The 18,437-nt window shown below is 46.6% G+C and overlaps 1 protein-coding gene across 2 annotated transcripts in view; it reads left to right on the top strand.

Annotated features, from left to right (window-relative positions):
- LOC144685947 (organic cation/carnitine transporter 2-like) overlaps window positions 1-18,437 on the top strand; it is a 159,593-nt gene that overhangs the window by 118,769 nt on the left and 22,387 nt on the right. For both annotated transcript variants that reach the window (XM_078551006.1, XM_078551005.1), the window contains one exon: window positions 8,175-8,389. In XM_078551006.1, coding sequence (XP_078407132.1) covers window positions 8,175-8,389 — 215 coding nt within the window. The remainder of the gene's footprint in view (window positions 1-8,174; window positions 8,390-18,437) is intronic.

Genomic DNA, 18,437 nt, shown 5'->3' with positions numbered 1-18,437 from the left:
TGCTGTTTGGTATGCACATGGTCCTGTGTTATAGCTTCACCAGGTTGACACCTCATTTTTAGGTATGCCTAGTGCTGCTCCTGGCATGCCCTCCTGTTTTCTTCATTGAACCAGAGTTGATCCCCTGGCTTGATGGTAACGTTAGAGTCGGGGACATGCCAGGCCATGAGGTCACAGATTGTGTTCAAGTACAATTCTGCTGCTGCTGATGGCCCACAGCGCCTCATTGGATGCCCAGTCATGAGTTGCTAGATCTGTTCAAAATCTATCCCATTTAGCACAGTGGTAGTGCCACGCATCACGATGGAGGGTATCCTCAATGCAAAGGCAGGACTTTGTCTCCACAACGACTGTGCGGTGGTCTCTTCTTCTGATACTGTTATGGGCAGATACATCTGCGGCAGACTGGTTGGTGCGGATGAGGTCAAGTATGTTTCTCCCTCTTGTTGGGTCCCTCACCACCTGCCGCAGAACAGCTATGTGCATGCATTGGTTGTAATCTTCCAAAATTCCCTAGATTTTGTAAAAGTGCCTAGAGATTAGAAAATTGCAAATGTAACATCTGTATTCAAGAAAGGGGATGGATCGAATGCAGGAAACTATTGGCCAGTTAACCTAAGATCTGTCATTGGGAAAATGTGGAATATGTTCTGAAGGAAGTGGTAGCAGGAGATTTAGAAAAGCATAATACAATCAGGCAGAGTCAACATGGTTTTATGAAAGATAAATCATTATTGACAAACATATTTAAGTTCTTTACGGATGTAACAAGCACAGTGGATACAGTGAATCTAAATGTGTATTTGGATTTCCAAAAGGCACTTGATAAGGTGCCACATGAAAGATTGCTACAGGAAGAGCTCATGATGTTGAGTCTATGTATTAGCATGAATAGAGGATTGGTTAACCAACAGGAAGTAAAGTAGGAATAAATGGGACATTTTCAGTTTGGGAAATTGTAGCTAGTGGAGTGCCACTTGGATTACTGTGGGGGGTCTCATCTATTTACAACCTATATTAATGACCTGGATGAAGGAACAGGATGTACTGCAGCCAAATTTGCTGATGATACAAAGCTAGGTGGGAAAGTACATTGTAAGGAGACAAAGAGTCTGCAAGGGCACATAGATAGGTGAAAGGAGCGGGCAAAAATTCACAGACGAGTATAATGTGGGAAAATGTGAGGTTATCCACTTTAATTGGAAGAAAAGAAAAAATATTATTTAAGTGGAAAGTGACTAAAATAATAAATACAGTACAGAGAGAACGGAGTGTTCTCATACATGAATCATTAAAAAGCTAGCATGCAGGTGCAGCAAGTAATTAGGGAGGCAAATAGGTAAATAATCTTTATTGCAAAGGGGATGGTGTAAAAAAGGTTAGGAAGGCTTGCTACAACTGTACAGCAGTGATGATGCAGGTCTGGATCATGTTCTTGCTCTTCAAAGAGGAACCAGCATTTTTTCAGAACAGTTTGTCCCCTTTACAAGGATCTGTCGCCCTCATCCCTATCCCCAGACTCAGCAATCAGCCCCTGACCAGTCCACAATTTTATGGCGGCCCAGGACCGTTGACACAATTAAGCTCCTTAAGGAATGAATTATCGGCCAATTAAGGGCTATTTTCTGCCCAGCCTCACATTTGAGGTGATGGGAGGCGTTCAGGGGTGGCAGGGAAGCCCGACAGGTCACCATGCCCAGGCTTCGGGCAGGAAAGTGGCAGTGCCTTCTTCAAGGGCCCCCTTTCCACATCAGGTGCCCCGCCCCAACATCTTCCCCATGCGAGTGATCCCTCTCACACCCCTCCCCTTGGCCTCTGCATCAAGATGCCCTGCCCCCCCCCCCCACCCGCCATGAGAATATCATACTTACCTTGTCCTGGATTCGGTGACTTAAAATCTGGAAACTGCTGGTAGTCCCAGTCCTAGCTACTGCTGTTGCTGTTGCTGCTAGGATTACAGAGCTGCTGTTCAGTCAGATTGGCTGGTAGCTCTCTGAGATGGGACTCCTATCCTAGTGAGGGGCGGAAGTCCAGCCTCCAGTCAATTAACAACGCTCCTTGCAACCTTAAGTGTTTGTGGGGCTGCCATCCCGCCGACTCTTTGGAAAATTCCTGGCAATAGTCTAAAATCTTCTATGAAGAGGGGTGCCTCAGATGTGATGGGATAGCCATGCAAAGGAAGGGACCTTTTGCTACCTCTCATAGTGTGCATGGGTCGGTGTTAGAGGTTCTCAATGGTCTCCTCTTTACAAAAAAAATGGATACTTTTTTTTGCTTCCTTCATTTTGTAAGTTTTGAGTTTATAATAAATACAGAAATATGGCAAGGCAACATTAAGAGAGTTGATGTAATATAAACATTGCCACAGAATAAGTATACTGGTTTGGCTTGTTTCTCTTCACATTTATTGTCTTCTGGTTTATCGAGGTTTTTCTTACACTGTGAGTGATTTGGAGATGGTCAGTATTTAGTTTTTCTTAAAACTGTTTATTTACGCTATTCACATCCAAGTACATTTTCTTCTGGACACAACGTTCTGCATCTGGCCCAGTTGGAGCCTGTTGCTCATCTGCCTCTGATGCCATGCTTACATAATCATTAACAAGTTCGTCTAATTAACATAACTATTAACTCGTTACCCAACATCTCCCCACAATTAACCTCAAAACTGTTAATTACTTTTTGTTCAACTATTTACATAACATTCCCATCTCATGTACTGTTAACAATTTTTATCCAACCCTGACATTGCTCTCCCCCTCCCTCCCACCCCCAAGTCACTTTGGCTGAAGGCTTCAAACTGCCAGTGTTCTCGGCTCTCTTGAAGGACATGTGGGATGTTTGCGTTCCCTTATCTTCTCCTTGGAAGGCAAACGCATTGGTGGAGTGGGATACCTGCATCTCACGACAGCTAGCTCCTGGGCTGTGACTCTTACAATAACCTGATTGGCTTTCACTGCTGTTACAATCAAAGAAAACGTGGTTCAAGAGAGAACCTTCCAGGTCGCGAACAATCACAACCTCTTGAAAAGGAAGACAATGAACTGAAATTCTCTCTCATCTTCTGCATTGCACACTGAGTCATGAATGAACCTGGTGGAAGAAAAGAACAAAGAACAATCTGAAGACACTGCAGGATGCAAGGAAAAGAGGACTCTCTGACTACTTTTAAGGTAGAAATTTCACTTTCTGTAGGTATTGATATCAGTTCCACACTTGCTTCAGCAGGAAGCTGCTCTACTGCAGACAATGGGATCTCAAGGTCAGCAGGAAAAAGTAGGATTGCATCGTCATCAACAATGGAATAAACTTCCTAGGATCTATGGGAAGTTCCTGCATAGTACTGATGCTAATGAGGTCAACATCGGCATCAGGGATTGTTACTACAAGAGTCTCAGTAGTAATAGGAAAGACAGGTAGTGCCAGTACTTCTTCAGGTAGTTGCTCTGCCGTCTGATGCTGTGGCCATTTCGTCAGATGAGGTATAGTGCTTTTTACAGTCCTGTACTGCCATAGGTTCACTTATGTTAGTCACTCCTGTCTAATGTGTGAATTCTCCTCTGTGGCTTGACAGTGCTGTGTGACTGCTAAAGGCTGGGATTTTAGTTCAGCATTCTCTTTTAGGTAGTTAGACTTCTCCAACTCTTGCTTAAGTTCAATATGTTCAAGCTCCATTTGATGTTTACTTTTAAGTTTTTCTAAGGTGCTCTGCAGTTTTAGAAGCTCTGTAGTTTGGGACTCTGCTTTTTTGCTAAAAAAACAGCTTGAGCGCATCCATGGTTTGTTGATGAGATTCAAGTGTGAGCTGCAGCTTACCTTTGTACAAGTTAATAAGCTCTGAACTTTCAACATTGGTTTGATCCAATTGGAGTTAAGCATTTAATTCTCCCTGGATCGCTTTTTGCTGGCTGCTTGCAATTGTTACTGCATGTCATCAGTGGAATAAGTAGACAAATTCACCTCTTTATTACCTTCTTCAAGAAAGGGATGATTCTGCTCAGAAAAGATAACAAAGACTTCACAATCATTGGCAGTGTAATCAGAGTGTAGCCAGGTCTAGGACTTCGTCTTCCAACAGCTCATCTGCCTCTGTGGTGGCTTCATTCTCTTGAACTCTCTCCTGGAAGCACAAGCCATGGTCTAGCAGCTCATCTAGCGAGGTCACCGTCTTTGTTAGTGCATCCTGTTTCTGCCTCCTCTAGCCTGTACCAAAGAAGTGAAAGATCTGCAATCTCCTCCAGTGGTCCAATGGATGGTGTGCCTTCAATAAAGACTGATGGTGCAATCAGCTGACTTCAATGTCTGCTGCAATTTTGAGCTTTTCCAGTCCTCAGAATAATTTTGGAAATTCAATCCTGAATATTGCTCCGTTGTCCTCTATTGTTACCTCTTCGACCATTTGTAGGAGCCCAAGTCCAGAATGCACTGCCCTGCTGAGTAGAGAAATTTGTTGGTTCTGTAAGATATAAATAGTTCCATTAATTTCTTTATCTTCATGTCTAAGAGTTGTCATGAACTGATCCTTCACTTTGACGCCTATGTCCCTGGCCTCTTACATAGCTGTGTCTCTACTTCCATCAGCCAGTCCTGAAGCCAGTCCAATTTGTCTGATAAGACTGTGACCCCCCCAGCCCCAGTGTCCAGTTTAAATTCTGTTCTGTACCCTTTTACTTTCAATTCTACAGACCAGAACTCCTTATTGGGATCTTTGATTTCTCCTAGGAAATCCTCAGGTTAAAATGCTGCATTTCCAGTTTCCTGGATTTCAAAATGGCTGGAAACTTGTTCCAGCTTTCTTTTTTTAAATGATGCTTTAGACCTGCAGAATTGTTTTACATGTCCGACCTTGCTACAGAGAAAACAGCTGGCTTCCCCTCCTGGGCATCTATGCAGCAATGCTGCTTTTTGGTGCCGCACGTGGAACAGTTTAAAATCGTTGGAAGGGTTCTTCCCACCCCATTTGCATTTTTGTCAGGCATTTTCATGGTCTTTTTGGTGGGCAGGGCTCCCAACTTTGGGCACCCATACTGGATCGACCCCTCTCGAGCCTCAATGTCTCTCCAAATTACACCCCAATCCTGCTTTTGCAGCTCTATCTGCCTTTCAAACTGTTCAGCTTTCTCTAATGTTTAATCCCCCTTGGTTTTCAAAACGTGCTAGAGTGCTTCATTGAGCATGCCGACTACAATGCGCTCACGAATTAACTCATATTTTAAAGCTCTGTAGCCGCAACTACTGGTTATTAATAAATGAACTGATGGATTCACCCGGCTTTTGGCTGCTTTGGTTGAATGTTGCCCATTAAATGACCAGATTCTTGAATATTGCTGGAAAAAAAGACATTTTTTGTTGAAGCTTTTCATCTTGCACTCATCAGGACAATTCGCAAGAATACAAAATGTAAAGGGAACAACAACTTATACTGTATGAGAAGAGAGTGCTGATCATGTAATTGAGTTCAGTTTTAACAACACCATGTATGCCCAAATAGATGGTGTTGCCATGGGGATCTACTCTAGGCCCAGCTCTTACGAACATCCTTGTTGGGTTCCATGAAAAACATGTCTTCGATGAAGTGACATCTAACCTCCTACTCTTTGCATATTTCTGATATGTGGATGATATGTTTGTTATACTTAAATCTGCAACTGCATGTAATAATTTCTTTACATGTCTTAACAGGCTCCATCCTGCACTCAAATTTACCTTTGAAATCAAGCAGTCAAATGAACTCCCTTTCCTTGATGTACTAGCTGAGAAATCTGCCAGGAGGTTTTCTGCCATGGTCTACCACAAGTCTACCTTCACTGGTCAATATATACATTGAGATACTTACAGTTCCATGTGCTACAAGATTGGCCTTATCAGCAACCTCATAAATGGGGTCCAATCCATTTGCTGACCATCAAACTTAATGCCGAAATAGGATGCATCAAAGGCACCATGCAGGATAATGGCTACCCTGATCAGATCATTTTGCACTGTATGACGCAAACTCACGAACGGGCCTAAGGCCGTCACTTTTGGCTCTGAAAAGTGGCAATCCTGGAAGGGCAAGTATATCTCAAAAATTTGAGCAACAGGTGAAGCTAGCTGTTTGGTGCTGCTACTATGCAATAACAACATGATTGATATTCGCCATTAACAGATTGCTGCCATCAAGTCAAAAAGACGTTCTGCCTATCACACAAATGAGTAATGTGGTATATGAATTTCAGCACCAGAGTGATGCTAAGTATGTTGGCCATACGTCCCAAAGGTTGATGGATCATATTAAACAGCATGTCCCTTCCACTGTTTGCAACAGGCAAGGTACTGACCATACCCAACCAGCTCGTGCTTGCAAAACTCAAGACACAGTGTCCAACATTAGATGTGATCCTGCGATTCAACAACATTTGCTAAATAATTCTCTGTGTGCTAAGGATTATGCTGACAACCAATTTAAGATTGTCAGCTGGACTCGCAGTGTGGCATATTTGCGTGTACTGGAAGCTACATATATTCATAGACAGGGCTCTGTTCTTTGCAGACAGAAAGAACATGTACACACCTTGCACCTGTCTCAGCTAAACAAAATAAGTAACAGTCATCACTAGTTCATTCCTCAGGGCAATGCCTCGACCAATCAGAGTCAAGCTGCCTGGTTTAAATTTCAAACAATGCCTGGCAGTTAACTGTCAGCCACCATCAACTGTTGCATTCTCCGCAGCAATGCCTCTACCAATCAGAGTCCACTTTCTACCAATCAGCACTTTCTCCTTATACAGTATAAATCATTGTTCCCTTTACATTTTGTATTCTTGTGAATTGTCCTGGTGAGTGCATGTCGAAGAACTTCAACAAATAAGTCTCTTTTTTCAGCAATACTCAAGTTCTGTACTACCAGACGATGACCAGATTCTATTTAGAGCAGAAGTAATCAACGAAGGCCCTCAGTACCTCCACGAAGAACACCAAGGTCTCCTCGACTCCTTGTCGCACCAGGAGATTGTCAGCTATGGCCCCAATTATATATAAGAGGGTACTGACATGGTATTTTGTGCCTTTTCTTTTAAGCCTGAAGCTGTTGGCACCTTTCAAACTGTCAACTCCAGAGCTCTCATCGCTGTCCTTGCTATGGACCCTCAATGTGTTTGAAGGCTAGTGGCTGTTCAATGGCTGCCAACATTGTGAGTGGTTCACCCACTATCCCCCACCAAGGTATGGCGTACTTTTGTTTTTCTTTGCAAAGCCGAGCAGTTCCTAGGCCTTCACCTGCGAGTTGCCAATCTGTGGTCTCCAGCGCTGCCACCATGGTTTGGCTTACTGCCCTTCATATGTATTGCCTTTTGGTTCAGTGAGGTTTCTCTTACTCTGTGAGTGACTTGAGGATGGTCAGTATTTAGCTTTTCTTAAAACTGTTTATTTACACTATTTACATCCAAGCCTTCACGGCAAGTACATTATTCTCTGGACACAGAGTGTTCTGCATCTTGCTCCCTTGGAGCCGGTTGGTCATCTGCCTCTGATGTCATGCTTACATCATCATTAACATCATTGTCTAATTAATATAACCATTAACCTTTTACCCTACAGATAGTTCAAGATATTACAACTGAAGAGTGATGCAAACAATGTAGTATATCAAGCCATGTCCAAATGAAAATTTAATACCCACATCCAATTGTATTAGGAGTGTAAACCAATGGAAATGCTTCAATGAATTGAAGTAAAAGTAACACTGAGGGTAGGAGAGAAGGAACTCACTCAGTCTCTCAGCAGCTGGGTGAATGATTGACAGCTAGCATGTTGTGCTATTCCTTCAGCAAATGGAAGGACAGAAATCGAAATGGAATCATACATACAGATATTGTGCACAGCATTTGATTTTTCCCAAAAAATTCCAGTAGGAATGCTGCTGTTTCACAGAGAGGATGGGGGTGGGATGTAAATTTAGAAGGGTAGTCACTGGCAGGGAATGTTCTGGTTCACCATGTAATGTTTGTCATTAATAAAGTGTATGGTGAGCAGATCTGCTACCTGCCCCCTTTGTGGAAAGCGATTGGTAAAACAAGAAGCACAAGTGAATAGGAAAGAAAATCTAATTAAAACCACAAAATGGAAAATATGGAATAAGGGAGGAACGTTTTTTAAAAATTGTTTTATAAACAGATTTTACCTTTTTTTTGCAGGATGATTATGGCAGTTGGATACTTTGGCCTGTCTTTGAGCACACCCAATCTCCATGGTGATGCATATTTGAACTGCTTCTTCTCTGCTGCCATCGAAGTTCCGGCCTACATAGCAGCTTGGCTTTTCCTCCAGAGGTTTTCCCGAAGGTTCAGCCTTTCAGGCTCATTTTCTCTTGGTGGAATTGTCCTTTTCTTCATCCAGCTCATACCTTCAAGTAAATTTTTACAGTGCAGCTAAACATTATCATAACCTGTCTTTTGTTAAATATGTTAAAGCAGCATTTTATGATAAATTGAAATAATATATGTGATGCTCCCTTTATTAGGTTTCAGCATTCTAACACGCAATTCCACAAACTAAGACCCAGTAGACCTTCACTGATCTTAGCTGTGTTATAAGGATGAGGTGCTGAGAGGAGAGCAGTGAGGGAGGGAAAATTGATAGATGACTATGTGGGGCCGGTGCTTTACACATCATACTTTACTCAACATCAGCACTGACAGAAGAGCTGAATTGTCAAACTACCTTTTCATCTCTAGTTATACCAAACTATACAAAACCTTGGCTAAAATATAACCCTCGTCGGGTGGGCGTGCGTCCAACCTGACCGAGCGTAGAATGATGCGAGATGATGTCGGGCAAGCATCTTGACGTCATCGTGCAAGTGTGTGATATTATGGTTGGCAGGCAGGTGACAAGGCCAAGCGGCCTTTGCTTTTTTTTTCCACAGGCGGGATGAGATTTCCATCGGCAAATAAAAAATTAAATAAAAATGTAGACATTTCATTCAGAACACGTCCCTGCTCATGTGACAGGATCAGATGCTTTTCAACAATTTAAAATCCTTTATTTTTAATTTTTAATTTCTTCATCTTCCTGAGGCAGCTCTGAGCCCTGGGGGGTGGGGCTTTCCCAGCGCGCAGCTGTGTGCATGCGCGAACTTAGGCTGTCTCATTCCTACCCCGCCCACAGGCAGCGTTGACTGCTGCCATGCGCATTTCACCAGCGTGAAATCATGGTCCAGCCCGGATCGCGGGTGGAGGTCGGCTTCCTGGCCGCTCCTGGCCGCCCCCGGCAGGCTTGGCCAACGGGGAATATATCCTCCCCCTTATATCTTACCTAAAAATCATAATGTGGAACAGCTGAGATTTATTTTAATTTTGTTGCAATCAAATACTATACTGGAGGTAGCATTCTCTTAGAATATGTCATACATTTTGTAGTGCATTAAATCTGTCCAGTATATTCTTGCTGCATCCATTTAACCTCCACCAACTACCCACCCCCCCACCATCTGCATGCTATTTACTCACAGCAGTAAATAGACATGACATCAGTTATCTTGCGACAATTAAACCCCATTTATAATGTGCTCTTCACTGTGCTTCAGGATGCCATTGCATAAATACAGGCACTGCCATGAGATGAACAATGCATCAGGTGGAATTCTACTGGTGGTAAGCCTCACCTATCATAATTCACTCATAGCCACTAAGATCCTGACCATCTAACTTTGCTTCCAGACCCCCATGATAGCTGACCCTGTAACTGGGTCCTGCTCACTAAGCTCTGTTCCTTTTCCCTTCAATATTACCGTCATTATACCCTTCCCCAAAAGTTACCACAATCAAGCTTCCGCCAAGTTTTCAAACTCTCTTTCCTCCCGCAAATCCTTGAATTTGTTGTGGTCTTCCTGATCTATGCCTATGCCTCCTCCAATTCTGTGTTTAAATCTTCTCAATCAGGTTTTCATCCTGCCGCGGTGCGAACACTCTTTACCAGAGTCATAATCAACTTTCACTGCGCATGCGACTGTGGTTTATTCTCTCTTCTCTCCTTCCTCAACCACTATGTAGCCTTTGACACTGTCAACACACCATCTTCCTCCAACACCTCCTCTTTCAGCCAGCTCCATGGAATGTTAGCTAAAACGATTTGAACCATCTAATTAAGGCATGACTAAACATGTATTTTTTAAAGAAACTAATTACAACTTTGTGGGATGTTGTTTTTTGGTGTTGGCACCTGTTGCCAAGCCGCTGTAGCCACTGACCATCATGATGGCACATGCCAGTGCACAGGTGAGGTTGCCAATTTTCTCAGTCATTAGCTAGTGTCTCCCAGGTGCAAGACTCAATGTTTAGAGCCTTCATATCATGCCTCTTTACCTCACTTCCATAGATCCCACTAAAGCATTCAACACCGCCACCAAGGCAGAATTCTAGAAGATTTTGGGGAAACTTTGATGCCCACCAAATCTCCTCAATCTCACCTGCTCCATTCATGACAACATGCACTGTATTCCACAGTTTGATGGAATACACTTCACATGTATAGCCTTACAGTCCTTGGCACAGGCTAACACACCAGCACTTTCTACTCTCTCTCTCTCCTCATTCACTAAAACCCTTGTCCTTCAATGATGTCAAATACACTTTGGTTGATAATACTTTATGTGAGGTGTACTGCCACCTTTAATAAGGAGGTGAGAACCCACACAAATCTCCATGTGAGAACCCACACAAATCTCCGTGTGAGGTCTAACAAAGGCTTCAGGTAAATGCACACACACCTCTTAAATCCTACACTCAAATCCCTCTTGCAGTCAAGGCTAATTGCCTATTGGCTCCTTACTGCCTTCACCTGCAGAAAGTGGCTGGCACACATTCAGTGCAGAAGTCCCACATGTGACATCCTTGTGCACTCGCACACTTAGACTGCATGATGTACTTACGAGAGTGTCAGTTTACATTGAGTAGACAGTGCACTGGATCATTCATCCTCTTCCAACACTTCTGGGCTTCTCTGCGCTGGACCCCATTGGCACTAACCTCTGCTGCGATTTCCATCCAGGCCACTGTGGTCAGGAGGGCCTCCTGCTGCCATCCCGGGGAAACAGCACCTCCAGCCTTTCCTGGACGGCCTGGAGGAGAATCTGCAAGATGGCATGGCTGAACTGAAAGGCTGTGTCTTCTTTTAGACATTTTTGTTCACACAGATCCAGAGCTCCTGGCCTGCAGCAAGTGAATTGTTGTCCAGGTGCACTTCAAATATGGTGTCCAGGTGCACAAAACCATGAGGGAACGGCAAGGACAGTGACTTCCTGCATGCCCCCACTACGAGGTACACCGTGCTCCACATGGATTCATAAGTAATGAGCTGAACAGCGCAAGATCATATGCAGTCAACCATCCCGCTCCCCAGCAGGAACCATTCCCATTTCTGCGCCTGCCACCCATCTTAGACTCCAGAGCGGAAGATTCCACCCAGAAGATAACCAAAAAAAAAACTAATAGAATATTAACCTTTACATCTAGAGGTCTAGAATACAAGGAGGTAGAAGTCATGCTTCGGTTATACAAAGTCCCGGTTAGACCACAAATGTAGAGTTGTGAGCAGTTCGAGGCACCACATCTTTGGAAGGATAGTTTGACCTTTAATGGAGTGCAGAATAGTTTTATTGAAACAATACCTGGAGTCCAAAGGTTAAAGTACAAGGAGAGATTAAACAGACTAGGGTTGCACTCCCTGTAATTCAGAAGGCTAAGGGGTGAGTGGGTCGATAAATTCAAGTTATTAAGGGAAACAGCTAGGGTAGATTCAGTAAATTAGTTCTGCTGGTTTGGAAGTTTAGGATTAGTGGGGTTTGTCTAAAAATTAGAGCCAGACTTTTCACGAGTGAAATTATGAAACACGTCTTCATGCAAAGGGCGGTGGAAGTTTAGAAGTCAATTCCACAAATGGCAATTGATACTACATCAATTTTTAATGTTAAAATAGACGGATAGATTTTTGTTAGCCAAATGTTTCAAATGATATGGGGAAAAGGCAGGGATATGGAGTTAGGTTGCAAATCCACCATGATCTCATTAAATAGCAGAATAGGCTTGAGAGACTACTCCTGTCCCTGCGGTCATATGATAGACTTCTGTTAACCAAACATATTAGGGGATATGGGACAAAATCAGGTAAATGGGGTTAGGTCACAGATCTAATGTTAACTGGTTGAACTAGCTCAAGGGACTAAATGGCCTATTCCTGTTCTATGTTCCTACCCTCTATAGGCTGGGATTTTCCAGCCTCGTCACGGGTGGGACCAGCCATGGGTGAGGCGGCACCCCAGCCGGAAGCCCATTGACTTGTGGCGGGACAGGACGATCCTGGCGACGGGCGGGTGCAGCAAATCCCATCCACAGACTTAAGCTCATGAAAAACCGTACTCGTGTACTATCACACACCAATGTTCACTTGTTCACACAATGCGCATCACACCTGTCTTCATTGACCTACGTTAACTCCCAGTCACTAATATTCCTAATTTAAAACTCTCATCCTTGACATTAAATTGTTCTATGTCTCACCCTTCCCTGATTCTGTAACCTTCTTCAGCTGTAGGCCAGAATTTTACATCTCGGGGTGGACATGCGCCCAACCCGAACGGGCGTGAAATAGCGCAGGGTGATGTCGGGCGAGCATCCCGACTTTATCCCTCACGTGAGCAATCTTCAGGTCGGCGGGTGTCGGAGCCGTGCTTGCCAACAATTAAAGGGTCAAGGGTCACTTAAGGCCATTAAAAAGCCAAATGATCCCAATTTTATGTTGCCCTCATGATTTTGCACAGGCAAAATGGGCAGGCGGGCAGCCCACTTCTAATGAAGCTTCATCCAAGGGTGGGATAAAATGGGTTTGCAGCATTGCCATTGTGAGTAGCAAGCAGTTTAGGAGATAGTTTGCTGCTGGTTGCTTATTTGAACTTGACAGCTTCATCCCTGTTCTGATCTTCAGTCTTAGCATTTCTGGGCTTCATTTGAGGACCCATTGGTGTCTCCAAAGTTGTGTGGACCCTTCTAGGCACCAGACAGCCTTCTGTTACCCTGGTAATGGGGATTGTGCTCTCCGCTGGTGGCACCTCCTCTGAGGAGGAAGAGAGGGGCCAGAAGGGAGAGGAGGCCACGTGTCCCTGTGCAACTTCCAGGGGAGCGACCTGTGGAAGGAGAGGCGCAGGCGTAAGGGCGCAGGGCCAATAGGTAGTCCAAGGCGGAAGGGCCACAGAAGATGCCACTATCCTGCTGCCAGGGTTTACAGGCAGCAATGCAGCTACCTCGACATGTCTGAGGTGCACTGCCGAAGGAGGATTCTCTCCAGGGAGACTGTGACCTCCATTTGTTCGATGACTGTGCCTGAGGTCACCTCCAGCTGTGTGGGTGGACATGCTATGCCAGTGGCTGTGAAGGTCACAGTGGCCCTCAACGTCTGTGCCTCCCGATCTTTCCAGGGTCAGTGGGGGATCTTTTAGGAGTCTCCCAATCAGCTGTCCACAGTTGTGTCAGGCTGATGACTGATGCTCTGTTCAGGCAAGTAATAAATTTATTAATTCCCATACAGACGAAGCCAGCCAGGGGTTTGCAGAGATTTCTGGGTTCCCCTGTATCCAGGGTGCCATTGACTACACCAAGGTGCCAGTGGGTCAGCCGGGTGCCTTTGTCAACAGAAAGGGATTCCATTCGATGAATGTCCAGATAGCTACCTCGACTACAGCTCCTCACACCCCGCTCCTTGTAAAGACTCCATCCCATTCTCTCAGTTCCTTCGCCTCCGTCGCATCTGTTCTGATGACGCTACCTTCAAAAACAGCTCCTCTGACATGCCCTCCTTCTTCCTTAACCGAGGTTTTCCATCCACGGTCGTTGACAGGGCCCTCAACCATGTCCGGCCCATATCCCGCGCATCCTCCCTCACGCCTTCTCCTCCTTCCCAGAAACATGATAGGGTCCCCTTTGTCCTCACTTATCACCCCATCAGCCTCCGCATTCAAAGGATCATCTTCCGCCATTTTCGCCAACTCCAGCATGATGCCACCACCAAACACATCTTCCCTTCACCCCCCCTGACGGCATTCCATAGGGATCGTTCCCTCCGGGACACCCTGGTCCACTCCTCCATCACCCCCTACTCCTCAACCCCCACTTATGGCACCTCCCCATGCCCACGCAGAAGATGCAACACCTGCCCCTTCACTTCCTCTCTCCTCACCGTCCAAGGGCCCAAACACTCCTTTCAAGTGAAGCAGCATTTCACTTGCATTTCCCCTAACTTAGTCTACTGCATTCGTTGCTCCCAATGCGGTCTCCTCTACATTGGAGAGACCAAACGCAAACTGGGCGACCGTTTTGCGGAACACCTGCGGTCTGTCCGCAAGAAAGACCCAAACCTCCCTGTCGCTTGCCATTTTAACACTCCACCCTGTTCTCTTGCCCACATGTCTGTCCTTGGCTTGCTGCATTGTTCCAGTGAAGCCCAACGCAAACTGGAGGAACAGCACCTCATCTTCCGACTAGGCACTTTACAGCCTTCTGGGCTGAATATTGAATTCAACAACTTTAGATCTTAAACTCCCCCTCCCCCCATCCCCACCCCGTTTCTCCCCCCATCCCCCCCCCCCCCCCCCCCCACCCCCCTTTTTTTTCAATAATTTATATACATTCTTCTTTCCCCACCTATTTCCATTATTTTTAAATCTAAACTAAAACCTTGTTAGTCTTTCCACCCCACCCCCACTAGAGCTGTACTTTGAGTGTCCTGTCTTCCATTCTTAATTAGCACTTTTCTCAGACAAATGTCACCACCTTCGACACCTCTTTGACCCTTTTGTCTGTGACATCTTTTGATTATCTGCTCATCTCCACAATCACCACACCCTCAATGTGTCTCTCCGCCCCCCCCCCCCCCCCCCCCCCCCCACCCACCTTAAACCAATTTATATTTCTCCCTTCTTCTAACTATGCTTCAGTTCTGCCGAAGGGCCATGAGGGCTCAAAACGTTAACTGATTTCTTCTCCGCCGATGCTGCCAGACCTGCTGAGTTTTTCCAGGTAATTCCGTTTTTGTCCAGATAGCTTGTTGTCACAAGACACAGATTCTGCAAGTCTGTGCAGGGTACCCTGGCAGCTCCCATGACGTGTACATCCTCAGACACTCACAGGTGCCAAGGTACAAAATGATGAGGGGAATAGATAGAGTGGGCAGGATAAAATTGTTTCCCTTGGTGGAGAATTCTAGAACCAGGGGACATAGATTCAAGATAAGTGGCAGAAGGTGTAGGGGGGACATGAGGAAGAACTTTTTTACGCAGAGGGTAGTGGGTGTCTGGAATTCGCTGCCCAAGTTGGTGGTCGAGGCAGAAACTCTAAACTCTTTTAAAAAGTACCTGGATCTGCACCTTAAGTGCTGTAAGCTGCAGGGCTATGGGCCGGGCACAGGAAGGTGGGATTAGAAAGGGCACCTGGGTGTCCTCGGGCTGGCATGGACAAGATGAGCTGAATGACCTCCTTCTGTGCGGTAACTTTTCTATGGTTCTATGGTTGTTCATTGCTCCAGCTCGACTGGATGGATGGCTGCTGGGTGACAAGGGCTCTCCCTCGAAAAGGTGGCTAATGACGCCACTCTGCCACCCAAGAATAGAGGCAGAGCAGAGTTATAATAGGAGTCATGCCTCCACAAGGACGGTGGTAGAGGGGACCATAGGTCTTCTGAAGATGCGCTTCCGAAGCCTGGACCATTCAGGGGGAGCACTACAATAGCCCCCAGAGCGGGTGTCACTGATAGTGGTTGTATGCTGCGCTCTCCACAATCTGGCTCTGACAAGGGGGGTCACACTGGAGGAAGAAGCTATTGAGGCAGCTCCACAGGCCACAGAGGATGAATCCAGTGGTGAGTCAGAAGAGGAGAATGCTCAAGATGTGGAGGCAGGCCTCTGTATCCTTCAGGGAGTTAGGGACACCAGGGACGCCTTGATCCAACACTCCTTCAGCTAGTCTGCCAAAGATCTGTTTCCACCTCATGCCAGGGGTGCCAAACATCCCGGATGTTTGAAATGACCCTTTCCTTTGAACCCAAAGTCCACTCAGTGCCTGTGCAACGAAGTTTAGAACCATTCACGTCCAGCATTAGATACTGGGGTGCCCTGCACCTACAAAACAAGTGAAGCACACTCAGGCCATTTACACAAAAGCAAGATTTATATCATGTTGATACTCACATCAAATGAACATAACAATATATGATGTTAATTGTCACACCAGTAAACATATTAACAAAACATGGCAGAACAGAAGATCACCCGTGAACAGTCCCTCTTGTGCTCATGGTGCCTTAAACTTACATTTGTGAGTGCCATGTCTTGTTCCATGCTTCCCCTCCCTTTGCTGGCAGCAGCATTGGAGCATTGCTTACTGTGCTGTCCTGTTGACCTTGATGACTTTGGCAGTCGTCCTCTGGCCAGTGGAGCCTGTACTGGCCCTGCCTGGGAGGGAGTGGCCAGTGCCACGGCTGGTACCTCCCCAGTCATCGCAACCTCATCAGATGCCATGATCACTGGCAGAGGTGCGGAGGAGCTGTTGCCGTCATCCAGAGTGCCCGGAGAGGAGCTCGCAGAGATGACAGGCAGCTTGTGCACCAAAGTGAGGTTGCTCTTGACCTTCTCGCTCATCATTGATGGTTGGGCATCTAGCTGGAATACTGGGTGACTCATCCATATCCCACACTGGCACTGACCACCTGAGGCCCTTGCCTGTGTGAGGGCTTGCAGGTCCGAGAGCAACCCCAGGAACCCCTGATTCTGTCCCTGGAGTTGCCTCTTCATGAGAGTCACCACCCTCTCAATGGAGGAGGCAGTGCACTCAGCGATGAGGGTCAACGCAGTGCTAATGCTCCATTTGGACTCCTCCACAACACAGACCATGGCATGCATACCCTCAGGTACCTCCACCAGAGTCTCCCCCACATCCTGCTGGACATCCAGCATCTACTGCCTAACGGATGACTCCAGAGGCTCATCATCTGCCTTTGGTTCAGCATGGTCTTGGTCTCCAGCAGTCCTCCGACTGCCGGCGCCCTGGGCACTCTCTGCCTCCGCCTGCTCCTCAAGCGAGTGTGAAGTGCCTGCACCGCTGTGCACCAACATTCTAGCCGACGATCTAATGCCCATCAAGGAGCTGGTACCTGCGCTGGTGCCTGGTTCAGAGAGTGGGTGTAACGCGGGTGCATCTAAAGCCCTGTGGTCCTTTGGTGTCAAGGGTGGAACTTCGTGGTCCTGCGTTCCTGGGCGAGCTGGCGATTCTAGGAGAGAACGACATGTCATTAGTTTAAGTCATCACACTGACACTGTATATGCCAGGCATCCTGGTGGCACAACGGAGACCTGCATCATGGTGGCATCGTCTTTCGATGATCATTGGAGACTCCAGGTTTGAGGCTCCCATTAATGCTGCGACTACATAAGAATGTTTGCACATTCCAACACTCTCACCCCTGTGCACTGCACTCTTAGCTTCATCAGAGACCCCTGCCTCTCCACAACCAGCTGACTGAGGTGAATGGTGGCTCTCCAGCTCCAAGACACCCATCCCATACCCCGTCAGAATGAGGAGGTTTGGGGGGCCTCCACCTGTCTTAGTTCTTTCAATGGCATTGTGGTTTCTCTTCTCATGAAAGGACAGAGGAGCATTGATTTGCACACTGTCTACCTGCAGCGCCATTGCAGCCTAGCGAGCCATTCCTCCCCTGGGGCACATTGCAGGGCACATCCGAGTCGTGGCCCTTGACCTGCAAGGCACTCGGGCCAAGCAGCAAGGGCCCAACCCCTTGGCCGGCTCCAGCATCATTGACAGTTGGCACTCAGGCTCTAACACCCCTGAGCTCCACGGAGGGGATGGCCAGCTCTTAACACTTCTCCACACTGATCCATGCCAACTCGCTTCTCAACATTGCCGAGCGCAGCAGATCGTTGAACCTTTTGCAGCACTGCACCCATGTGTGTTGCACAATGTCGTGGCCGCTGACCTCAGCTGCCACCTGCTCCCAGGCATTTTTGGCCAGGTACGGTGGCCTCCTACTGCCATCCCTGGGTACTAGAGTGTCCCGCCTGACACCGACCTCCTCCACAACGACTGCGAGGTGCTCATCCAAGAAACGAGGGGCCGATTGCCCACCCAACTTGCCGTCCTGCCTGACATCTCCAGCCATTCGTGAGGCCATTGTTTGAATGAAATGGGTTCCTGGACAGACTCGAAATATTCTCCCCTGGCAGCCTTCTGGGGGCTGCCTCTGCCGGTTTTAAAGCGCCCGCCGGAACCCTTCACGACCATTGAGAAGATGCGTTTCACACTGGGCGGACCTGAATTGGCCAACCGGCTTGAAATCACGTTTGCAGCATGACCACGGCTGGGAGCGGATTCCACATCCGCTTCCGCTTCCACTGACTT

Source organism: Cetorhinus maximus, chromosome 10 (genome assembly GCF_964194155.1).
Source record: "Cetorhinus maximus chromosome 10, sCetMax3.hap1.1, whole genome shotgun sequence".
Lineage (NCBI taxonomy): Eukaryota > Metazoa > Chordata > Chondrichthyes > Lamniformes > Cetorhinidae > Cetorhinus > Cetorhinus maximus.
This window is presented reverse-complemented; position numbering and strand designations above follow the sequence as displayed.